The sequence below is a fragment of the Onychomys torridus genome, chromosome 1, assembly GCF_903995425.1.
Source record: "Onychomys torridus chromosome 1, mOncTor1.1, whole genome shotgun sequence".
Lineage (NCBI taxonomy): Eukaryota > Metazoa > Chordata > Mammalia > Rodentia > Cricetidae > Onychomys > Onychomys torridus.
Window position 1 is genome coordinate 162,315,779 of NC_050443.1, and position 25,742 is coordinate 162,341,520.

Genomic DNA, 25,742 nt, shown 5'->3' on the forward strand with positions numbered 1-25,742 from the left:
CTATGTAGCTCTGGCTGGCCTGGAATGCTCTATGTAGACCAGGTTGGCCTTAAACTCACAGAGAATCCACTTGCCTCTGGAGTGCTGGGCTTAAAGGTGTGTGCCACCATCCCTGGCCCGAGATAATTTTCTAACTATTAGAAGTGCGCAGCATGGCCCTTAGAGAAGAAGGAGGGAGTCCTGGGGAAGGGCCAGTGTTTTAGAGGGAGGGTTAAACAAGAATAGCATGCTGTAGAGCCATGGAGAGCCGGGGCTTTCAGGACGGAGCCCATTGCCAAATGGCTTGGTGGATGGAGAGTGAGATTGTAAGTGTTGCCTGCAAACCCTTAACACCATGTTCAAATATGTTAGGTGAGTTTCCTGAATTCTAATGTTTGGGGACCTTCCATAGTGATGATAGGAGCGGGAATGATATTACAGACAGTCCTGAATATGTTAGGGAGAACTTAAGCCGCCAGGCCTCCATGGCCAGCACATGAAGACTATCAGAAGGTAGCAAACCATCTCTTGAGAACCCCCTCTGAGAATTAGTCAACAAATCATCTTGGCAGGCACTTTAACCTTTCCTTTAAAGCATCAGTACCAAGAGAACTACAAAACTTGTTGAAAAAAGAGAAATCTACTTTCTCCTGATTCCAATACAGGGACCTCCACCCAACTCCATCCCCAAAGACTCATTTATTACACTCAAAGTATGAAACATGCTTCCTGTCCAAGAGTGCATTATCACTCCTGCACTGAAATGTACCAGGTCCCCTTGGCTTTGACAGAAACCTTCTCAGCCATAATAGTCTGTCCTAGTATGACTAAATATCTGTCTGCTACCTGAGGTTAGATTGTCTGCCACCAAGTGACATGCTCTTACACCTGGGAAACTATTCTCCCCTTTGGATAGAGGAATAGTCTTTCTTCTTCCTATAAATTGCTAAATATTTTAATGAGTTTTACACGGAGTAGTCAGTGTAGAAATCACTTAACACTGCATAAAGATACGTTTTTAGAGGTGGGATTACCAGAAAAGGCCCTAAGTGTTATTAAATGGTGAATCTGTATTAATGTGATATATTGTATTAAATGATGAGCACAAAAATACAGGTAGTTAAAAGATAAAGCTTGCTATAGACACGGAGTTGAATTCCAGTTGTTTGGAAGCATGTGGAGAACACCAGGAGAATGGACATCTTTTAAAAAGTATTAATATGTGTTAAACAGTTTTTCCCTTTTGGTCCCCCAGAATTCCTCATTACTGGACAGACCAGATGCAGACCTGCCACTTTGTTTTGAACAAACTGTCCTCGTGTGGATTCCCCTGGGCTTTCTTTGGCTCTTGGCTCCTTGGCAGCTTTTCAGTGTCTATAGATCCAGGACCAAGAGGTCATCTCTAACTAAATTCTACCTTGCTAAGCAGGTATAGTAGCTCCACTATTTTCAAACTCTATTTCCTTGGTGTCGAGGTGAGGCATTTTAAGGGGGGAGGGGGCTAGTGTCTTTGTCCAGTCTCTAAAAAGTTTGCTGGGTAATAAATACTGTTTCAAGCAGAGCCATGCTGTGGTCCTGCCTATGGCTCACTTTCCATGCATCTGAGACGTGAACAATGAATGGGTCACCCATCTTTAAGCTGCTCTGATAAATCAGGGGGCTGTAATTCAGTTGGTGCCTACATGAGATGCAGATGAACTATATAATGTATCTTTTGCACCAATCTAACAATCACTTATTTCCCAAAACTTAGATCTGAAATGAGTTTTTACCTTTTTCTCAAGTAGTTCCTCAGTCAGGATGATCATGCATAGTGGAAAAAAGAAGGGTTAGTATGCATGGTGACAAGTCAGGGGAGGGAGTAATGGGAAGAACATAGGCTATAGCAGAGATCCCAGAAGGAATGAGAGAAGTAGATCTCAGCCAGCTCCAGCAGCCAACTCAGTGAGTGGCCTTGTGACTCTGTGAAGCTACCTTATAAAATCTACCGGCTCCTTCTTTGACAGCTTCTCACCTCTTTCTTCTTCTGACTGTCCTCATTTTCAAAGAGGATTTTAGGAAAGCGAATTAGACTCCCTTGTTTAGTAAACTTCTATGACTGTGGCCTATTGGAGCTTGGGGCTTAAAGGCGAAGAAAGTTGGATTCATACTCTGTTTAAACATTCTGTTTAACTTGAAAGTGCAAATCTCTACAGAGAACAAAAGACACACACACTCCTAGCCTACCCATCTTTATCCAGTCCCCATTTAAAATTTGTATTCTGGTTTTGGTCCCTATTCCAAGGGTGGCAGGTATAGCTTTAACTTCTTAAAAAAGTCAGAATTGGTTCCTCCTCTCATCCTAAAGTAAATTCATCCTAAAGTAAAAATTCACGGTTAAATCTCCATTCAGACTTGCTTTTCTTCTCAGCCTCTCTTCTCCCCACCTTTGGACTGTTTTGTTCTTTGACTTCCTGCTCTAGCTGTTTGGTTTCCTCTGGACTTAGTCAATCCGCCTTGTGCTATCTCCTCTGGACTTAGTCAATCTGCCTTGTGTTATCTCCTCTGGACTTAGTCAATCCGCTTGAGCAACATGAAACCAGCTGACTCCCCGGATTTGTTTGTTTAAAGATTCACCTCAGTGAAGAACAAACTGAATTTTAAAACAAATAGTAATAGCTGTGGAAATGCTGAGTCAGATCCAGAGGTACCACAAAAACAAATGGGTTTAAACCAGTAAGATATGGGGATAATTACAGAAGTATAAGCTAAAACATTGCCCAACTTGTCCTGAAAACTTCCTGTAAGCAAGACCAAGGTAAGAGAATGGAGTTATTCCAGGGTGGGAGAGTTTAGCTAAGTAAACAGAAAAAAAAAAAAAATCTAGTAAAAATGGCTAGCTCATAATAGACAGGACTTCTGGGGGATATAACCTCTGACAGTGTTGAAACTGTCAGATGTTCTGTCTGTTCATGAGATGGTAAAAGTGACATCCTGAGTCATCAGCAGATTGAGCTGGAGCACCTCGTCATTCATAAATCACTGAGAAAAAGTGGGTCTTGCATTGGGAGATGTATTAAATATGAGTGAATAATATTCTCTTCTTTAATACCAATGAAATACATTGCTTTATGGAAATTTGAGTCTTATATACATACAAGTAATATTATATGGACTCAACAGGTTATGTTTAGGAATATAAATTTATATACAAATACATACATGCATGTAATAACAATTAATGAAAAAAAGAGGCCTTGACTTTAAGAAGAGTTGAGAGGGGTATATGGGAGAGTTTAGAGGGAAGAAAAGGAAGGGAGAAACATTGTAATTAAATTATAATCTCAAATTAAACAACAACAAAAAAGGAAGTTGAGTTCTAGAAGGTTTTAAACTCCGTCCTGTCTGAACTGTGACAAACCAAAGACCAGGATCCAAGAATATTAGGTATTTAGTGAGTCATTATACGATTGTGTGTTTTCCTGTTGCAAACTGAAGTATGTGCATGTTTCTAATGATAAGAAGGAATATATGGTTAATGTAGGAAGTGTGGGAACTCCAGAAAAACAGCAAGAAAATTAAATCCATTGATAATTACATCACTCTGATACATTCCAGATTAATACTGCCATATATTATTATTATCTTTTAAAATGTTTTTTAATTTATTTTATATACATTGGTGTTTTGCCTGCATGTATGTCTATGTGAGGGTATTGGATCCTGGGAGTTACAGACAGTTGTGAGCTGCCATGTGGGTGCTGGGAATTCAACCTGGGTCCTCTGGAAGAGCAATCAGTGCTCTTTTTTTTCTAATTAAGAAAATTTTTAATTCATTTTACATACCAATTACAGATCCCCCTCTTCCCTCCTCCTACCCCTCCAGCCTTCCCTGCTCCAAACCCCGCACCCCACATCCCCTCCTACAATAAAGTAAGGCCTCCCATGGGGAGGCAGCAGAGCCTGATACATTCAGTAGAGGCATGTCCAAGCCCCTCCCCCTGCCTCAAGGCTCTGCAAGGTGTCCCACCACAGGTAATGGGCCCCAAAAAGCCTGCTCATGCACCAGGGATGGATCCTGATCCCACGGCCAGGGGCCCCTCAAGCAGATCAAGCTACAAAACTGGCTTGCTTATGTAGAGGGTCCAGTCCCATGGAGGTTCCACATGTGTTGGTCTAAATTTCATGAGTTCTCACTAGTTTGGGTTGTTCTGTCTCTGTAGATTTCCCCATCATGATCTTGATGCCCCTTGCTCATAGAATCCCTCTTCTCTCCAGTGAGCTCCTGGAGCTCGGCCTGGTGTTTGGCTGTGGATCTCTGCATCTGCCTCCATCAGTTGCGGCCAGTGCTCTTAACTGCTGAGCCATCTCTCCAGACCCAGTCTTTTTTTTTTTTAAAGATGAAAACATACAAATCAGAAACAAAACATTTCTTCTTCATTCTCCTACTTTGAAGTCCTATTCTGCAGAGGCCTCAGTTATAATGATTTTGATGGTTATATCTGTATCTGTCAGTGATGTATTTACATGTATATTTTTCATCTATAAAGTAATAAATGATGTACTTCTGCCCAGGAATTGGACATGGTGTTGTGGCAGGGGCTGGGGAGAAAGAAGTAATTGGCAGAGCTGCCATCCTCCCATAGGCGTGCAACACACACACACACACACACACACACACACACACACACACACACGTGTTGAACACCAAGGTTCAGTCAAGTCTTCTAGTTCTGTCCTGTCCTGTTTCTTCTCACATTTTTTTTTTATTGTGAATTTTTTTCCAAAATATTTTTTCTACTTGTCACCTTCATACTTAAATTTAAATTCTACCTCCTGATGCACTTTTGGAAAATGTTAGATGATTAGCGCTCTCAAATTCCTTAGATCCCTCTACAGGAGAGCATTGTCAAATGAGGCTTTTAGAAAGGCCAGCCTTAAAGTCACTAAGTCTTTGCATCTCTAAGGTGCTCATATGCTTAGGAAATTCTAGCTCCACATTTTTTTTTAGCTCTGAAGAATTTGCTATATTTTCCCTTAGAGTCTTGTGTTACTAAGAATTCTTATTCCTGTGGTCCTCGCTAGATGCTTTTTATTCTTTTTTAAACTTTTTTTTTGTAATTTAATTTAATTTTACATATCAGCCATGGGTTCCCCTGTCCTCCCCCCTCCCGTGCCCTCCCCCCAGCCTTCCTCCCAGCCCACCCCCCATTCCCATCTCCTCCAGGGCAAAGACTCCTCTGGGGATTCAGCTCAACCTGGTAGATTCAGTACAGGCAGGTCCAGTCCCCTCCTCCCAGGCGGAGCAAAGTGTCCCTGTGTAAACCCAAGGTTCCAAACAGCCAGCTCATGCACTAAGGACAGGTCCGGGTCCCACTGCATGGGTGCCTCCCAAACAGTTCAAGCTATTCAACTGTCTCACTTATCCAGAGGGCCTGATCCAGTTGGGGGCTCCTCAGCTTTTATTCATAGTTCATGTGTTCCCATTAGTTTGGCTATTTGTCCCTGTGCTTTTTCCGATCTTGGTCTCAACAATTCACGCACTTACAGTCCCTCCTCTTTCTCTCCAATTGGACTCCTGGAGCTCCACCTGGGGCCTGGCTGAGGATCTCTGCATCCACTTCCATCAGTTATTGGATAAGAGTTCTAGCATGACAGTTAGGGTGTTTGTTTGGCCATCCAATCACCAGACTAGGTCAGTTCGGGCTTTCTCTCGACCATTGCCAGTAGTCTACAGTGGAGGTATCATTGTGGATTTCTGGGGACGTCTCTAGCACTTTGCTTCTTCCTATTCTCATGTGGTCTTCATTTATTATGGTCTGTTATTCCTTGTTCTCGCTGTCTTAGAAAACTGGGAATCCATCTCCCCCAAGACCCAGCTATACCACTCTTGGGCATATACCTATGGAATGCTCAATCATACCACAAGGGCATTTGCTCAGCTATGTTCATATCAGCATTGTTTGTAATAGCCAGAACCTGGAAACAACCTAGGTGCCCTTCAACTGAAGAATGAATAAAGAAAATGTGGTACATATACACAATGGAGTACTACTCAGCAGAGAAAAATGTGGTTTGCAGGCAAATGGATGGATCTAGAAAAAATCATCCTGAGTGAGGTAACCCAGACTCAGAAAGACAAACATGGTATGTACTCACTCATAGGAGGATACTAGATGTAAAACAAAGATGACTAGACTGCTACACAACTCCAGGGAGGCTACCTAAAAAAACAGGACCCTAAGAAAGACACAGGGATCACCCAATGACAGAGAAATAGATGAGATCTACATGAACAACCTGGACGTGAGTAGGGGTGATGAAGGGCAAGGTTTGAGGGAAAGAGAGCTTAGGAGATCCCAGCTGGATGCTTTTTATTCTGTAGTTTGAAATCTCATGAATCTGACTTCATACATCTTTACCTGTTCAGGGTGTCATTCAGCCCAAAGACTCTATCTTTCTTACCCTTTCACTTCCTTTCCTCAGACCTGGGATTCTGTGTCTTCAGAGTTTCTTTTAGATAGATGTTGAATTCTCTGATGATTTTCCTCCCCAATCTCTCTCTCTCTCTCTCTCTCTTTCTCTCTCTCTCTCTCTCAAATACTTTTTCTCTCTTTTCCTCTATGTGCTAGGAGATTTTTTTCCAATGATTTCTTCCAGTTGTCCTAAGAATCTTTATTTTAATATTCAGCAATTATTAAGAATTTTTCTGAATTTCTGAATATTCCTTTTCTTTAAAAAACCACCTGTTTAAAAGATACATCATCTTCTCAAATCCGTCTTAGAATATTAGTTTTAAAATTCTCTTCACTTGCTGTTTTGTTTGATCCCAGAATCAATTGTTCTGTTTAATGATCTTGTCTGTCTTCTTTGCTTCCCTTGTTTTTCACAATTTCCTAGCATCTCCTAACTTCATTTGCATTTATAAATTAAAGTGTTAATTAACATAGACAGCTGGGTAGACCTCTTCTTTTTGTGGGTTAACTTCTACAGCTGGCCTCTCCCTGATGGGAAGCCTGATGTTGAGCTCTAAGCCCTTGACAACTGTCTGGGTTCCCTCACCAGCTCCCCTGGGGGAAGAAACAGCCTAGACTGTACCTGTCTGCTCCATGTATAGGAAATGAAGATGAGTTTACTCTGGGTACCAATAGTCCCATTATGTTCCAGACCTCCTCAGGACAGCATTCACATTCTTTAGAGGGCACTTGGCTTGCTTTAGTGATTGATGTGTTCAGTGGAATCTAAATCATGGAGTGGGTGTGTGGGAAGAAGGGAGCAGCTGGCACAACAGAACCAATTGTGAACGTCTAATGTCAGTTCAACATTTACCTTGGGTCCTGTTACCTGTCCTTTCTGGGGTAGTTTGGGTCTTGAGTGTCTCCCAAAGGTCCATGTGTTGAAGGCTTAGTCATCAATGTGTGGTGTTTTTGTGAGTTGGTAGAACCCTTACAGGGTAATGTAAGGAGATCTGATCTTTAAAGACATGCCCTTGAAGGAGATACAGGGATGTTGGCCCTTCCCCTAGCTTTCCTCTTTGCTTCTTAGCTGTCACGATGTGATCTCTTCCACCAGGTGCTTCTACGGCATGTTCTCTGCTGATACCAGCACAAGTGACCACAAGCTGAAACCATGAATTAAGACAAACTTTTCATTGTATAAGATGTTTGTCTTAGGTATTTTATCATGGTGATGAAAAGCTGACCAACAGAGCAGACTTCAAAGAATATATTTGTGTCAGTTAGGGTTTTCACCACAGCATTTCTGTTGAATTAGTCATTAAGCAACTTATTATATATAACAAGTCCAGAAACATCAACAGATGGCTGATTTCTTTTTTTTTTAATCAATTTTCTTGTAATTTCAGTGTATCAAGCCTCTTAAGCTAGTGTATGATTGTAAGATGGCTGCAATAGCTCCATGCAAACCATCAAGTCAGTATCCAGAGGCTAATAAAGGTGTCGGGCAACTCTTATGCATTGTTTAAAAAACATTACTAAGATTATAGTTCATGGGCTATAAAACTAACTAAGGTGTGAAATTTGATGACTTTTAGAGTATTTCCAAAATTATATGACCATTGTTACTGTCTAATTCCAGGATGATTCATCACTCTGAAACCAACCCTGAACCCAAGCTGTAACTCTTCACTTCCTCCCCATTCCCATCTCACCCCTGTTTGTTGTTATAGAATTTCCCTACTCAGGACATTTTCTATGTGAAAAAATCATATACTATATAGTTTTTAATGTCTTATGTTTTACTTGACAAAGTATTTTTAGGTTTATCTATGTTGTAGCATGAATTAGTATTTCACTTCTTTGTAGGTTTATTTTGATTATAGTAAGTACAAGGTTACTATTCATTATTACTAGCTACTCTAGAAACTTTTCACCACCCCCAAATAGAAACTCAAGCAGTTTCTTCTTGCTATTTATCTTCTGTCCTAGCTAGCCCCCGGCAACAACAAATCTACTTCTAGTCTCTAAATGTACTTGATTTTTCTATTTCCTATATCAGTGTAATTATATATCTTTGTGACTTAGAATGTGTGCCCTTTTGTGTATGGCGTATTTCACACAGCATAACGTTTTAAAGACATATCCATGTTATAATGTACATCAACACATCGTTTGTTCTTATGACTGAAAAATAGTATATGGCTAATCCACATTTTTTAAACCTGTTCATCAGTTGATAGACATTTGAGTTGTTTTCACTTTTGTCTATATTAAATGATGCTGTTAGGAACATTTATATATTAGATTTTTAGTGGACAAAGGTTTCCAATTTCTTAGGTACATACCTAGACAGAATTACTGGGTCATCTTTTGAGGAACTTACAAAATTCCAAAGCACCCATACCCTTTTATGTTCCATTAGCAATGTTGAAAGTTTGTGATACTAATTTTCATCAGGACTTATTACTGTCCATCTTTTTCATTTTAGTTAGATGAAGTGATGTCTTATAGTTTTGTTTTTTTATTAATTCTATATGTATGAAAGAGAAAGTGAGTGTGTATGTATATGTGTATGCAAGTACAGAGGCCAAAGGAGTATGTTGGGGTCTCTGCTCTGTGACTCTTTACCTCATTCCCTTGAGACAGGGTCTCTCGCTCTAGCTGGAGCTAGACTGGCATCCAGAAGTCCTCACCAATCCTCCAGCTTCTCCCTCCCATTTCCACCACCAGGAATGGGGTTACAGGCTCACACTGCAGCCATGGGGTTTACCATCTGTCAGCTGTGGCCACACTGTAGGCTGGAAGAAACGAGGTGTAAGGTGGATGGTGTAAGACAAGCAGAGACACCAGCATAGCAACAGTGAGGTCAGCTCAGATTCAATGCTGCCTTTTGAAGGTGCATTTTAAGTTTTAGTTTCTCTGCTATTTGTAGCCAGACTTTCCTGTAGGCCTCTAGCATCCAAATAATGATACAGAGAGAATTCTTATTAATTATAAAAGCTTGACCTTTAGCTTAGGTTTGTTCCCAACTAGTTCTTACAACTTAAACTAACCTGCTTTTGTTAGCCTATTTTCTGCTACATGCCTTTTTTTTTTTTTTCAACCTTTCCTCCATTCTGTATATCCAACTTGGTCTGCGTCTTGCTGGTGTCTTAGTGAGTCTAGATTCATCTCCTTGAGTTCCTTTTTTTCCCTGGAAGTCCTGCCTATTTTCTCCTGCCTACATATTGGCCGTTCAGCTCTTTATTAAACCAATTAGAAGGTGCCTTAGGCAGAGACACATTTTTTTCAGTATATAAAAAGATTATCTCACAACAGCTATTGTATCTGCCACTATTAATAGTTTGGTTTTTTTCTTCTAAAGCATACCTGACCTGCTGATGTCTTAGTTACATTTACTATTGTTACCATAAAATAGCCTGAAAAAGTAACTCAAGGAAGAAAGAGGGTATTTTATATTCAAGGGTAAAACTGACCATGGCAGGGAACTCCTGGTCTCAGGAGCATCAGGCAGCTGGTCACAGCAAATCTACAGTAACAAAGTGGAGAGTGATGATGCATGCATTTGTATCATTTGTATAAATACACATCGTATACACAAACACTTCATGGTCAAAACTAAGGCCACAGTTAACTTTTCCTATACTTGTGGGAGGTGGGAGTAGACACGGATGCTGGAAGGGAATGAGAGTAGAAAAGGTCCTTGTTTGGAGACAGAGATACTCGTATAATGTCTCAAAACAAGCAGTACGCCGCCCCATTGGAGCTGGGTGGGTCTTTAGTACAATGCGAATAATGTTTTTAGGAGTTCATAGGACAAAAACACTGGGGGCGGGGCGGTGAGGGCACCTGAGATGAAGTAATTGCAGTCTTTTGCAATATTAACTTCAAAAGTTTTGTGAGGTCAAGACCAAAGGGCCATGACCAAAGGAAAGAATATCAAAACAGTTGAAATGTTGAAATGGATTTTTTAAGATGGAATCTGGTACTCACTCTGTAGTCTAGGCTGTCCTGAGACTCGGTCCTCCTTCCTCAGTTTCTGAGTGCTGAGATTACAGGCTCCTTCTGCGTTTGAATTCTCCTTTCATACTTAGTGCATAACTTTCTGTTTCTGTGCAGCAAGTTGCCTCCCAGATTAACAGCTTAGAGAATAGTGTGTGTGTGTGTGCGTGTGTGTGTCCACCTTGTTTCTTTCAGAAACAGTCTCTCACTGGAACCTGGGGCTTACCAACTGCGCTAAGCCAGCTGTCTGGAAAGCTCCAGGGATCCTCCCGTTTCTGCCTTTCCAGAGCTGGGATTACAAGCATGTAGTGTCAAGCCAGTCATCTTTTATTGTTTATTTTATTTTATTTTATTTTATTTTATTTTATTTTTTGAGATAGGGTCTCACTATGAATCCCTGGCTGTCCTGGAACTCACTATGTAGACCAGGCTGGCCTCAAACTCACAGAGAGCAGCCTGCCTTTACCTCCTTAGTGCTGGGGTTAAAGGTGTCTGCCACCATGGCTGCCTATGCCTAGCTTTTTTGTATGACTCCTGAGTATCAAACTCAAGTCCTCATGAATGGGTAGCAAGAACTTTACTGACTGAGCTGTCTCCCCAGCTCTCTCTCTCCAATTTCTTTAACATATATATTTTTCTTCTATTTTTTAAATTAAAAAGTATTGTATGTTGAACACATTCTTCCCAAGAATAAACCTTATATTTTCTATGGATCAGGAATTTATGAGCTACTTGCTTGACTCTATTTTAAGATCTCTCATGAGGTTCTTGGCTAGAGGATCTGCTTCTAAGATGTTCATCCACTGAGTGTTAGCAGAAGTCCTCAGTTTCTCACTGGCTGTTACAAAACAGTCTCCTTTCCTAACCAAGTGGACCTTTCCCTGGAGCACTTTGAACATCTTCGTGACAGGGCTAGCAGGCTTCTTGAGGTCTACTGCCCTGAGAGGGAGACCAACACAGAGTAGCTGTGTGGCTTTCATCACTTTCTTTCTTAAGACTTTTTTAAATGCGTGTAAGTGTCTCTGTGTGTGTGCCACACACTGCAGGTATCTTTGGAGGCCAGCAGAGGGCATCAAATCCAATGGAATTCGAGTTACCTTTTTAATAGTTGTAAGCCATCTGTTGTGAAGAAAGGAGTGACAACAACAATAATCATGGACACTTTTTTCAAATCATCACATCAAAATACTTATCATGGCTTCTTTTGTTTTAAAACATGTTCTCACTACATAGCCCAGTCTGGCTTTGAACTCATGATCTCTCTCCCTCAACTTCCCATGTGCTGGGGTTACAGTTACTGTGGCATACTTTTAACTTGGTTCCTACTTGAATTATGTATGGCACTTACACTAGAAATGATTATGAAGTGTGTTATTTGAAGTCCATCACTGCAAACCATCCCCTTGCTAGAGGTTCCTAGAGCCCCAACAGTAACTCGCCTTGTTTCTCCTCAGGTGCTCGTCCTGTTTCTTCTCATTGTAGCAGCCATAGACCTGGCTCTTGCACTCACAGAAGATTCTGGACAAGCCACAGTTCCTCCTGTTAGATATACTAATCCAATCCTCTACATATGCACATGGGTAAGGTCCAGTACCACTTCCACCCCATTTATCTCCTCTTAACCCGGAAAACAGCTGAAATGCACTCTTTGGGTATTGAATTAAGTCCACTTTCACCTGTCTGTCACAAGAATTTACAGAGAAATATTGCTTAATTTTAAAGGAGTGAAACAAACTTCTTCTTGTTTTAAATTCTAATCTATAGAACCTTCTCCAATTTTACTCCATTTCTTGCCATCAAAGGAGCACAGATGAGATCTAACTTTCATGATGTAAGATGATTTTTAAATGTTGTAAATATGATTTTTAATTGGCTGATGGATAATCAGGTCACTGAGTCCAAAGCTGTATGTGAGTTTGATAACAGAAACTGCTAAACCAGGTGACACACTCCTGCAATCCCAGCAGGTGGCGTGTTCTACTCCAGCCCATCTCAAGACAGAGAAGGAAAAGAAAGAAGGAAACTACTCTCTCTCCTGCAGGCATATTTTATCTGGGGAGAGGAGCATATAGTATTTAAAAGAAACTATTGAATAGTTGTTATCACATTAAAAGAGGAAACTGACACAAAACTATTTGAATCGACAAACTCTCCAAAAATGAGAAGCTTAAATTTTTCCGTGTTCAGTACAGCTTTGGAGCCCCCTTGCCCTGCCTTTTCAGTAACATGACGGGCAGTTCTCCCCAGGAGTCTTTGTGATTACTGCTCAGACAGTGGTGTTCTGGAACTGGTAATACAGAGCTGACTGGGCAGATTCTTTTCACCCCAACTCTTCATTTGGAAATTGAATCTACCACAGCAGCACTCTTTACACCATATTTGCTACAGATCATGGCTTCTCTCCCTCCAGAATAGTGTTTGCTAGCACAACACTAGGCATAGGAACCAGAATGTTTGAATGAAATAATACAAGGCGAGGCTCAGGATTTTTAAAGAAAAGTGAGTTTCTCAGACCAATTTACAGAATCAAGATATAGTCGACCAGTACCTATTCACTAGAATCTGCCTCCTCAGCCTGAATACTGCCTGCTGCTGATTTCCTGGTGTCCTGAAAAGGTTGTCATAACTCTTAAAGTAACTCCACTACAATTCAGTTGTAGCACTGCTTTCTTGTTAACTTCTCACCAAAGTGTAGAGATGAAGCACTGGAAAGAGGGTTCAATAGCATCAAGGCAGAAATGTAAATCTGACATTCATGTATCCTCTGCCTGGCCAAATTAGCGTCAGGTCCCCTCTCTTCCGTGTTCCCTGAGACCCTCCTCCTCTGTCTTTGGTGGTGACACTGCTTCAGAGTCTCATGTACATTTTCCTCTAGCTCCTGGTTCTGGCGATCCAGCACAGCAGGCTGTGGTGCATACAGAAGAACTCATGGTTCCTGTCCCTATTCTGGATTCTCTCAATATTCTGTGGCACATTCCAATTTCAGACTCTAATACGAGCACTCCTGCAGGTAAGAAGAAAGGGGAGGTGGCAATAAGGTACTTCTGGGCAGCTTCCAAGTCAAAGGAAATGGCCTCAAGTCATCTGAGTTGCAGGATACAATTGCCACAAAGGGTTTACTCATAAGCACTGGTGCACATGGATTGTTTAGACGGTGATTAAAAAGCCTCATTGTTTTGCCTCCTGCCCTTAGGACAGCAAGTCTGACATGGTCTACTCCTGCCTGTTCTTCGTCTCCTATGGGCTCCAGACCATCATCCTTCTTCTTTCAGCCTTTTCAGAACCAAGTGACTCACATGTGAGACTAACTCTATTCATTTCATATGTTATTTAACTGGAGGATACCTGAGCATAAGTAGTTTGGAGATGTCTGAGTTTCATGGAGGTCACATGAGCCCACAATAAGGTACAGATTGAATATCACTGACTCAAAAGTCTAATATCCAAAATCCCCCAACATTGAAGCTTTCAAAAAGACTGTACAATATTGCAAAATGGAAAAACTTCAAAACTTGAAACACAATTGGTCCCAAAGTTTACATAGTAGTATAGAATGTTTTATATATATGAAGAAACAGAGTGCTAAGTATGTAGAAACACCGACTTCCATGTTCACCTGGAAATGTTCCACAAAGACAGCTAACTCACATATCTATGCCAGAAAGTCAGGCCTTTTGAGCCTCCAAATGCATGCTGAGCAGCCAACATCAGCATAATAGCTGGACTCTAAAGCCATGTCTAGAAAAGCAGTTTCTGATTTTAGAGTCTCATAAAGTTCCTATTTCTAATTGATTCACTTTTCAATGTTTTATATTTTTCAGAGTCCATCATCCACGGCTTCATTTCTGAGTAGCATTACGTTTAGTTGGTTTGACAGGTAGGCAGTGCCTGGATTATGGGTTATCTGTTATCTTTATATGCTCAATTCTCTGAAAGTGAAGAAAAACTCAATTTTTTAAAAGTGCCTCCATTTTTCTTCTCTTAGAGAGTTTAGGTTAGTTTAATTCAACCCCTTCATTGGACTGATTAGGATGAGGAGGAGAAACTGAGAGATAATCATTTTTGGTAGCCTGAAAGTTCCATGGGAGAAATAGAAGGAGACAGCAAGACAGGAAAGGGGGATGTGGAGGCAGGTGGTGTGGTGCAGGCTTGGAGGGAAAAGAAAACACAGCAGCCTGTGCTACCAGAGGGTCTAGAACAGGTATCTTTGGTCCGTGTAGTTTGTAGACCCTCTGAAAGGCTGGTGAGGTCCATAAATGTTTTACGTACATTGGACACTGACTATAACATAGAATATTTAAAAAGCAAGTTTGTGGGGGTGGAAAGATGGCTCAACAGCCCAGATGCTTGCTATTCTTTCAGAGCACCTGAATTCAGTTCCCTACACTCATATCAAGTGGCTCACTTACCACTGTAACTCCAGCTCCAGCAGGATCTCATGCCTCCAGCATATACAGGCACCTGCACACATGTACACATACTCTCAGACAGATACATACACATAATTAAAATTAAATAAGAGACAAATTTGTGATCTAGTAATGATATACTTTAAAATCAATTCATTGAATTTAAATATCTAACGATAGATCTTGTAAGGATCATAATTTGAAAGTAGTGATGAGTCTAAGTTGGCCATGAAAGCATCCATGGTTTCTCCCGGTAACAAAGATACCATATTCTGCTCATATTAGGAGAAAAGCCTGGGTTTCGGTTATGAGTTGTTACAAATAAAGATGTAATTAGTTTTCCACTCATGACCTCAAGCTCTGAGTTGGAGAGTCACAATCTAGAGATACAGTATGAAGGCAGCTGTGAGATCGGCTGCATTTCCTAAGGGCATCGTGGAGGTCCCTCAAGGAGATGCCAGAGTGTAAAGAGAAGGAGCGAGAGCAGGAGGGGTGATGCCTTTGACTTTTGACCCAGTAGAGCCCCTCCCCTTCTCTTTTCCATACTGTCTTCTAACACATCCTGTCGTCTCTGTGTTCCCCCACTCTTATGCTAGATTAAAGGGCCATGAGATGGAGATAGCGGAACACTACAGACTTCCAAAACGTCGTCCCTCTCTCTCAGATCTGCAGGATAGGTTCTGATAGAGGTGGCTGACACAGCACGTAGGGTCTCAGCCTGTGGGTCATTCTTGTTCCAGCACTGTTCTGAAAGGTTACAAGCGTCCGTTGACACTTGAAGACATCTTGGATGTTGATGAAGAATTTCAAACAAAGTCAATCATAAGCAAGTTTGAAGCGTTCATGACAAAGGACCTGCAGAAAGCCAAGCAGGCTCTTCAGAGGCAGCGGCAGAAATCCCAGCGGAACCCTGATGCCACACTACACGGTTTGAACAAGAACCAGAGTCAAAGCCAAGATGTTCTTGTCCTGGTAACTTTTTTTTTTTGGGGGGGGAGGGGGGTTCGAGACAGGGTTTCTCTGTGTAGCTTTGCACCTTTCCTGGAACTCACTTGGTAGCCCAGGCTGGCCTCAAACTCACAGAGATCCACCTGGCTCTGCCTCCCGAGTGCTGGGATTAAAGGCATGCGCCACCACCACCCGGCTGTCCTGGTAACTTTAACACAAGTGTCTGTGTGAATGTGCTGTATGTCTTGGGCAAGAAGCGGTGTCATTTGTGACATTTTTTTTTCACATTTTCATACTGTTCTGTACGTTTCGCTGCACTTTATATTAGTGATATACAAAGTTCTCGTAATGCCTGAGTGATGGGTGCATGGGTGTATAATGTACTGCTGTTTCTCCCTTTGGATATATTTGAAAATTTTCACAGTATAACAATGAAAATAATAATAATAACAATAATATTACTAGGGCTAGGGAGATAGATGGCTTAGTGGGTAAAAACACTTTCCACATGAGCCTGGGGGCCTGACTTCGAATACCTAGAACCTACATAAAAGCTAGACACAGTAGAACATGCATCTGTAATTCTAGGTACCTACAGGAAACGGGGAGTGGAGACAGGAGAGTGTGCAGAAGCTCTTAGGCCAGCTAGCCAGGTTTAAGCAGCAGGGAAGGGAGGGACCCTATCTCAAACAAGGCCAAGGCCACGCCCAACACGTGAAGGTTGTCCTGACACCCAGGTGTACACTTTGGCACATCTACAACCTGCACTCTCACACACAAACATTCTCTCCCTCTCCCTCCACACATGGGTGTGTACACACACACACACACACACACACACACAATCACTACTAGAAACTGCACTGTATTAAAAGTCAGTATTAGTAGCTAACATATTGACTCATTTATTCAAACATTTTTACTGAGCACAGGTGTGTGTCTATTTGGGGTAATGGGTACAACAAACAAGTCTGATCTCTCATCTTTAGAGAACCAGGGAAAAGGCAATAAGACAATCAATATGCTGAAGGTGATAGATGCTATCAATAAAATAAAAACAGGCATGCACAGTGATTGCTTAGGAAGCTCAGGCAGGACCAGGAGTTTGAGAACAACTTGGGTAAGACAGTGAGAGGAAGGGAACGAAATGGGGAGGCACAGGAGAGAAGGGAGGATGACGGAGTGCTGGCTTCACATGTTGGTGACCCTGGCTTTGATTCCCAGGACCACAAACACACAGAGAAAGAGGAGGGTGGTGTGTTGGAGTGGGAAGAGGAAGGGGGAAATGTATCATCCCCAAGCCCTGGAAGCCAGTCATCTGAATTGAGGTCACCAGCAGGGTCATTTTCTCCCTGGAACATGGAGGGAAGAATGATTTCTGCCTTTCCTACTTCCGTTTTAGACTAGAAATCCTAGGCATTCCTCGGCTGGCGGGTGCATCATCCCATTCGCTGTCTCAGTGGTCACATAGCCATCTTACCCCTGCCTCTTTTCCTCTTATAAGGACACCAGCCATGCTGGATTACAGTCTAAGGACCAGTTTGCTTACACTCACACAGATCCTCTTTCCAAAGAAGGGCGTATTCTAAGTCCTGAGAATGGACGTTTTTTACTCGGGGTTCTCTAGAGTATGAATCTCTCTCTCTCTCTCTCTACATTTATATCTATCTATATATTGTGACCCCATTGCAGCACTGAGCCTTTTTCAGGGTGAGCTTTTAAGCACAAAAACCATGTTCTGGGTCGACACACTTCAGTTAACAAGCACAGTTAGCCCTAAGTGGAACCACAAATGCTAAAATGTACATTTTAGAGACTTTCCCAGAACTGTGGACTTTGATGAATTAGGTCTTTGTTTCTGTTTTGGCAGGTGGTACTACCTGCATGCTGAGTTTTAGGGACTGTGTGGTACTTCCATCATGGAGTCAGTTGTGCTAAGGTCTGGGGCCCTGTTACATACTGACCTTGAGTTTCTGAAACAGTCTTTTTATGTAGTTAAGGCTGGCCTTGCACTCATTGTGTAGCTCAGGCTGGCCTCAAGTTAATAATCTGTAATCCTTCTGCTCTAGCCTCCTGAGTGTGGGAGCTCCCGTGTCTGTCTGGGCTTGTCTTTATGATGTACTCTCTCTAGTTGGGCTGGCTGCTTTCCAACCCAAACGCTGTTATGGTGTCAGTTAGGTGGGGATGAAGAGGCCAGGAGGTGGGCAACAATAATAAGGTGAAGAGAAGATTACAAGGGTCCACAGAGGGCAGTGGGCTCTTAGGCCCTGCTGGAGCCTGGAGCCATTCAGAGCACAGGCTTAGGAGGCTTACACCGCGCAATTTTGTGGACATGGTTGTTTTTGGTTTTGTACCTAGGAAGAAGCTAAAAAGAAGAAAAAGAAGTCTGGGACCACAAAAGACTATCCCAAATCCTGGCTGATCAAGGCCCTCTTCAAAACCTTCTATATGACGATCTTGAAATCATTTATATTGAAATTAATCCATGATATTCTTCTGTTTCTGAATCCTCAGATACTGAAGTGAGTGCCCAGGACTTGCTGTCCTGTCTGGAGCTCCCCTGCCACCCTCCCCTGCCCTGTGTCTGTGTAGGCAAGAGTGGTCATTGCGTTCCTGTTTTGAAAAGCACCCCTGCCTTCCAGCCTTGTGTACATGAAAAAGCACAATGCCATTTCCAAGATCTAAGATGACACGTTAGCTCCTCTCTTTTCCGTGTCCCTCTCTTGAGGAGGCCACAAACTCGTTAGACTTCTTTGTTATTAAACTGAACTAGTATGAACTGAGCCACATTTAAGAGATGAGTAGCATGCTTCAGGAGAGTGAATAAATTCATCTCTTCATAGCCAGCACCTTTTTAGAGGTCCAGGGTGTTCACGATCTTTGAATCTGCCACTGTATGGAATGAACGACCAGCTAGGGTCCTTTGCCTCATCTGGGTATGAGCTGGCCTTGTCTAAAAACGAATTGACTATTCCCACTCCTTGTGACAGGGCTGGAACATTACAGTAGCAGGTGTGTGTGTGTGTGTGTGTGTGTGTGTGTGTGTGTGTGTGTGTAAGAGAGAGACAGAGACAGAGATTTCTCTAAAGATTTTTTTTTTCCTTTTTGGAGTCTCTCTATGTAGCCCAGGCTGACTGACATTAAATTCTTGGTTCTTCTCCCTTCGTCCCTGAGTACTGGAATTGCATATCTTAGGGTTACTATTATTTTGATGAAATGCCATGACCAAAAGCAAGTTGCGGGCAATAGAGTTTATTTGGCTCATGCTTCCACATCATACTCCAGCAGTGAAGGAAGTCAAGGCAAGAGTCCAAACAGGGCAGGGACGTTGAGGCAGGAGCTGATGCAGAGGCCATCAAGGGGTGCTGCTTGCTGGTTTGTTCCCCATGGCTTGCTCTCCTATAGAACCCAGGCCCACCAGCCCAGGGATGATACCACCCACGACAGGCTGGGCCCTCTCTTATCAATCACAAATTAAGAAAAATTCCCAGCCAGGCATGGTGGCTCATGCTTTTAATCCCAGCAGTTAGGAGGCAGAGGCAAGTGGATCTCTGTGAGTTCAAGCCAGTCTGGTCTACAAAGGGAGTTCTAGGGCAGCCATGGCTGTTACACAGAGAAACCCTGTCTTGAAAAACCATACATACATATATACATACATACATAAATAGAAAGAAAACTTAAAAATAAATTCCTACAGGCCTAACTACAGCCTGATCTTTTTTTTTGGGGGGGGGGGGGGTGGGTTTTGAGACAGGGTTTCCCCTGTGTATCTTTGCACCTTTCCTGGAACTCACTTGGTAGCCCAGGCTGGCCTTGAACTCACAGAGATCCCACCTGGCTCTGCCTCCCGAGTGCTGGGATTACAGGAGTGCGCCACCACCGCCCGTCCAGCCTGATCTCATGGAGGCATTTTCTTCATTAAGGTTTGCTACTGTCAGGTGACTTTAGCTTGTGTTGGGGACAATTTTGGTTGTTTTGTTACCTATAGAGCAAGAGTGAGGCTTTGGCTGTGCGTAAGTAAAGGAGGAGCCCTTGGAGGCCTAATGAGTGAGTATCACTCGTCTGGTTTTGTTCCCGCAGATTTCTCATCGCCTTTGTGAGCAATCCTGATACATATGCATGGCTTGGCTATGTGTCTGCGATCCTAATGTTTGCTGTGACTCTCCTCCAGTCTTTCTGCCTCCAGTATTATTTCCAGTTGTGCTTCTTATTGGGAATGACTGTGCGGACAACTGTCATGGCTTCTGTCTATAAGAAGGTAAGCAATCAAGTCAAGTGAGCCCAAAAAGAGAAAAGAAAGAAAGGAAGGGGAAAAAAGAAAAAGAAAAAAGAAAAGAAAAGAATCAAACCAAAGAAAAAGCACTTAATAAATGTGAACATTTATTCCAAGATTAAGGAAACTTTAATAGAAATGAAAATTAATGTCAACACTTAATTTTGATTAGTTATAAGGTTTTCTTAAATCCTTCTTTGGAAATTAAAAAAATGAAGTGTGTTCATGCTACTGAGCATCCTGTGGAGAAGCTAGCAAGTTGCCCAGGGTCTGTGTTCAGCCCTGAAAGCTCAGACACCATTCTCCTGCCTCTCCTGACAAAATGGAGAGCCTTAGGAAATAAGATAAAGTCGGAGAAGAAGGCACTGAGGGTCACACTCTCAAAACCATCAACAGTTAATTTTTAAAATATTTTTGTTTTATTTTCTGTGCACGGGTGTATGTATTTATCTATATGTATGTATGTTCACCATATGTGTGTCTGGTGCCTGTGGAGGCCAGAAGAGGGCATCAGGTCCCTTAGAACTGGAGTCACAGACATCTGTGAGCTTCCATATGGATGGTGAGAATTGAACCCAGGTCCTCTGGAAGAACAGCCAGTGCCCTTAACCACTGAGCCATCTCTCTCTCCAGCCCCTGACCCTCAACACTTAATTCAAATACTTACTAGCATGGGTTTAAAGACCTGGTATATTTGTCCCTAATTATAATCTTACCAGTGGATTAGATTGCTGTGTGAGTCATGGCCCCATCACCCAAGAATATATTTTTCCCAGAAACTTATTTTCCAGATTCTTTCTTCTCTTTGTGTTTGTTGTTTTATTTTGGGGGTGCTGCTAATCTAACTGAGAGCTTCTGTGTGCTACATAAAGGTGCTACCACTGAGCTCCATCCCCAGCCTAGCAATTCCTTTTTCTATCTTTAGCAGCTACCAAACCTTCCTCTGCCTATTTATTTACTTACTTATTTCAACTACATTCTCTCATTACCAAGTTCTGCAGGGAGATGTTCTATTTGCTTGAAATGATTTTGCTCATCTTTCCTCTGATACATGGTTTACATTTTTAAATTACATTTATGTGTGTGCATGTGTATGTATGTGTATATATAGGTATATGTGTGTAAATGTGTGTATGTATATGTGTGTAGATGTGGTGTGTGTGTGTGTGTGCATGTGTGTAGACGTGTGTGTGTGTGTGTGTGCATGTGTGTAGACATGTGTGTGTGCATGTGTGTAGATGTGTGTGTGTAGATGTGTGTGTGTGCGCGTATGTAGACATGTGTGTGTGTGCATGTGTGTAGACGTGTGTGTGTGTGCGTGTGTGTGTGTGCGTGTGTGTGTAGGCGTGTGTGTGTGTGTAGGCGTGTGTGCGTGTGTGTGTGTGCGTGTGTGTGTGTGCGTGCGTGTGCGTGTGCGTGTGTGTGTAGGCGCGTGTGTGTGCGTGTGTGTGCGTGCGCGCGTGTGTGTGTGTGTGTGCGCGTGTGTGTGTGCATGTGTGTAGACGTGTGTGTGCGCGTGTGTGTAGACGTGTGTGTGTGCGTGTGTGTGTCTGTGTGTGTGTGTCTGTGTGTGTGTGTGCGCGTGTGTGTGTGTCTGTGTGTGTGTGTGTGTAGTCGTATGTCCGTGTGTGTGTGTGTGTGTGTGTGCGTGTGTGTGTGCGTGTGTGTGTGTGTAGGTAGGTGGAAGTGAGAGAACAACTTGCAGGGGTTGGTTCTCTCCTCCTGCTATTTGGGTTCTGAGGATCAAATCCAGGTTGATAGGTTTGGTAGCAACTGTCTTTACCTCCCCAGTCATCTCCCTGGACCTGGTATCAATCAATTAAAGCAACTGGGACAGTTCTTCAGGATAGGCTCTCTACTTTTTAAAAAAAATTCTAATTTGTGGCAAGTTGACACTAAAATCAACCATAATATATTGCATCTCACTCACACTGTAGCTCAGGATGGCTTAGAACTTAGTATGTAGCCCAGTCTGGCTATGAGCTTCCAGCAATCCTCCTGCCTCAGTCTCCCGAGTGCTGTGATCACAGGTATAAGCTACTCCAGTTCTGTAAGGCATAGTAAGGAACAGAGGTGTGAGTATCAGTATCCTGATCTCCCTAGCGGGAAGGCACAAAGTCTATATTGTGAGGTTCAGGCATGTAGAACTTGCCTGTGAACAAGAGAGAAAGCACATCACTTCAGATGTGTGACCTCTGCAGTTTTCCTCTCTAGTCTAAAAATCTGGTCCTCTTTCATAGTGCTTGCACTCTGTAGACTGTGGCCGAGTATAAGTTAGCTACATCAGAAGCCCAAAGGGGCTGGTGAGATGGCTCAGCAGGTAAGGATGCCTGCCACCAAGCTGATGACTATGGGACCCTTCCATTACACACACACAATAAATAAATAAGACATAGTAAAAATGTTAAATCTATAAGGCAAGAATCAACAATGCTGTCTTACTCCTTCTCTTCTTCCATCTTTAGTGTCCTCATTTTCTCCCATTCTCCAGGATTGAATTGCCTATGATACAATAGTGAAATGGGTAAATGTAGACCTTGTCTTCACAGTTTACATCTGATAAATAAATAGAAAAATAAAATCACTATGATTCTTTACAATTAAGGGAAAGATAGAACTAACCACAGAATGGTATAGGGTACACAAAAGAGGTAACTCTTGTAAATTTGGGAGTCTGGGTAGTCATTTCAAAAGTTGCATTTAAGTTGATACCAAGGGATAGATGGGAATTTTCTGGGCAAAGAAGTGTATATAGGTGAGTGGGATTTGATGAAAGTGAAAATAAGAGGCACAAGTGGTCAAAAATGAGCTAACACTGTTGTGTTAAGGTTTGGTCCCATAGAACAGTTATGTCCATATGGAGCCCGTTCTTCTATTGTTTTCTCATTTCCTGAGGTCCTCTTCTGCTCCCCACTATCTTTTGTTTTATCTACTGATCCCCAATCCTAATCTTTATCGTTAGGCACTGAGCCTATCTAACTTGACCAAGAGGCAGTACACTATTGGAGAAACAGTGAACTTGATGTCTGTGGATTCCCAGAAGCTAATGGATGTGACCAACTACATGCACTTGGTGTGGTCAAGTGTTTTACAGATCGCCTTATCCATCTTCTTCCTGTGGAGAGAGTTGGGACCTTCAGTCTTAGCAGGTGTTGGGGTAATGGTTCTCCTCATCCCAGTGAATGCAGTACTGGCTACCAAGAACAGGAAGATTCAGGTAAAGGAATAGTAACCTGTGTGCATGCGCCTCTTTAACATCTGACCTCTGACCTATGCTACTAACTCTTTAACATCTGAACTCTGACCCATGCTACTAACTCTTCAACATCTGACCTCTGAACCATGCTACTAACTCTTTAACATTTGAACTCTGACCTATGCTACTAACTCTTAGAGGGGACTTGGGAAGGGAAAAGCTGATGGGAGACTTTCTACCACCCTAAATGTACTTAGATTTTTCTAACTTCTCTTTTGGCTTCCAACCACCCAGAAAAAGCTTCCTTCAGAAGTGATTTTTAAAACCTTATTCTCCCTCATAGTAAAATAAAGCAACCACACTAGCTGTCACATGAGTAATCCCAACTTTCAGCTTATGTCCTGACAGTCACTCTGCCATCACCAGGTGGTACCCTCCAAGCAGACAGTTGTGCCAGGAATCACATATTCATTTAGTAGCAAAGATTGTCTTAAAACTCTATTGCATGTCTTGCCAAGAGCATAGCAAGAAGTCAGACAAGGACCCTCCTCTCATGATACTGTGTTCTGCTTCCAGGGTAGAGACAGACAGAGAAAAATAATCAACTCCTGCTGAGAACTACACAGAGAAAGAACTGAGTGGAAATGGTAGTGAGTGGGTCAATGTTTTCAATAGGAGGTCAAAGGAGTCCTCTGAGGTGGCCATCTAAAGCTGAACTCTGAGTGACGCGTCCTGACAATGAAGGAGTGAGCCTTGGGAACAGCAGGGGGAGAACAATCCAAGGACAGAACACAGTCAGGCAAAGGCTGCAGGAGAGCAGGGAAGACAAGCTAGGCATCTTCCAGGGTCAGGAAGAGGACAGGGACAGAAGGAACAGAACGGGACAGGAAGAGTTGGAGAGAAATAAATGACATCACTGGGCACCTCAAGTTCTGATAACGTGGCAGCCACTTTTTCCACGAGGGCCTGCCATTAGCAGCAAACATTGTTTTTGCCTTTCTTTCTCTTGGCAGGTCCAAAATATGAAGTATAAAGACAGGCGGTTAAAAATCATGAATGAGATTCTCAATGGAATTAAGGTAAAAAAAAAAAAAAAAAAAAAAAGCCAAGCCGAGGAAATCCTCTGGGTACAGACAGAACAAGGGACTGACGCAGCTGCTGAGTGTCACATGACTGCTGATTCCTTTACCCACAAGTCTCTGTTTCCTCTTCTGTCCCTGCCCCTTCCAGATACTCTTGAACCTTGATTTCTATTTATTTACAATAAATGATTTGTCTTTATATTTTACTGTAGAAATGTTTTAAAATAAATTTATCTAACAATTTTATAAATAACAAAATTTGATTACACTTACACACACCACACACACACACACACACACACACACACACACACACACACCATCCCCTCTCTCTTATCCCCTACTATTCCCTCTGAACCCTTTCTTCTTCTAGACACACACCCCTCTAATTTCCTCTTTTTTAAAAATATAACCCACTGAGTGTAACTAGGATTATTTGTACATACATGAGTGTAGAGTTATTTACTCAATGATGGAAATTTACCACTGGAAGAAAAATGATTCCTCTCCCTAGGAGCCATTAACTACCTATAGCTCCTCCCCTACTGGTGGGGGGATGTTGCGGACCTCAATCAGCAGATGCTGACAGCTGTGTGAGTTCATGAGCATGGTGTCACATGAACAGAAAACGGGGTTTTGTGGCACCTTTCCATCCTCTGGCTCTGTTGCTGTTCTGCCTCATCTTCGTGATGTTCCCTGGGCCTTGTGGTCAGTTGGTTGGTCGGTCGGAGAGCAGCGATTTGGAACCACTGTTTAGGGCTGAGTGCCGCTCAGTAGTCACGTTTTCTTGGCACGTTGATCAGTTGTGAGTCTCTACAGTAACTACTGCCACCTGCAAAGAGAAGTTTCACTGATCAAGGCTGAGAGCAGTGCCAGTCTATGGGTGTGAATGTAGACACTAAGAAAGGGCTTGACATGTCCATTAGCAAAACAACAGTAGTGGGTCCCCCTAAGGCGTGACCTCCACGGCCATTGGTTTTTTGTTTTGTTTGTTTGAAGAAAATATTTATTTTTATTTCTCTCTCCCTCCCTCTGTCCCTTCCTCCCCCTCTGTGTGTGTGTGTCTTGTGTATGTGTCTGTGGGTATGTGGGTGTGTCTGTTTGTGTGTGGGGGTGTGTGATTGCAGGTGCCCATGGAGTTCAGTGGTGTCAGACCCATTGAAACTGTTCCAATTTCTTCAAGATCAAATATTCTGTCACCTCCTTGATCCATTCTGTTAGTGAAACCTTCCAAAAAGCTGCTTTCTACCTGTTTTTTATTGCCTAAATGGAAGCAATACTCTACAAAAGTGGGATGACTAGTTCACCTTGATTTGCTCAGAAATTTCCAAGCTTTAATATGGGAAGTTCTGTATCTTGGCAAATTTATTTACAAAGGCAAGCTAGGACAGTTTGTAAAAAAAAAAAAAAAAAAAA

The 25,742-nt window shown here is 42.4% G+C and overlaps 1 protein-coding gene across 1 annotated transcript in view; it reads left to right on the forward strand.

Annotated features, from left to right (window-relative positions):
- Nucleotides 1-239: 239 nt before the first annotated feature.
- The window catches only part of Abcc2 (ATP binding cassette subfamily C member 2), a 58,580-nt gene continuing 33,077 nt past the window's right edge, over nucleotides 240-25,742 (forward strand). The window contains exons 1-11 of the mRNA XM_036179152.1: nucleotides 240-305; nucleotides 1,235-1,408; nucleotides 11,873-11,998; nucleotides 13,294-13,428; nucleotides 13,612-13,716; nucleotides 14,240-14,295; nucleotides 15,568-15,799; nucleotides 18,134-18,297; nucleotides 19,856-20,033; nucleotides 23,011-23,265; nucleotides 24,258-24,323. Coding sequence (XP_036035045.1) covers nucleotides 240-305; nucleotides 1,235-1,408; nucleotides 11,873-11,998; nucleotides 13,294-13,428; nucleotides 13,612-13,716; nucleotides 14,240-14,295; nucleotides 15,568-15,799; nucleotides 18,134-18,297; nucleotides 19,856-20,033; nucleotides 23,011-23,265; nucleotides 24,258-24,323 — 1,557 coding nt within the window. The remainder of the gene's footprint in view (nucleotides 306-1,234; nucleotides 1,409-11,872; nucleotides 11,999-13,293; nucleotides 13,429-13,611; nucleotides 13,717-14,239; nucleotides 14,296-15,567; nucleotides 15,800-18,133; nucleotides 18,298-19,855; nucleotides 20,034-23,010; nucleotides 23,266-24,257; nucleotides 24,324-25,742) is intronic.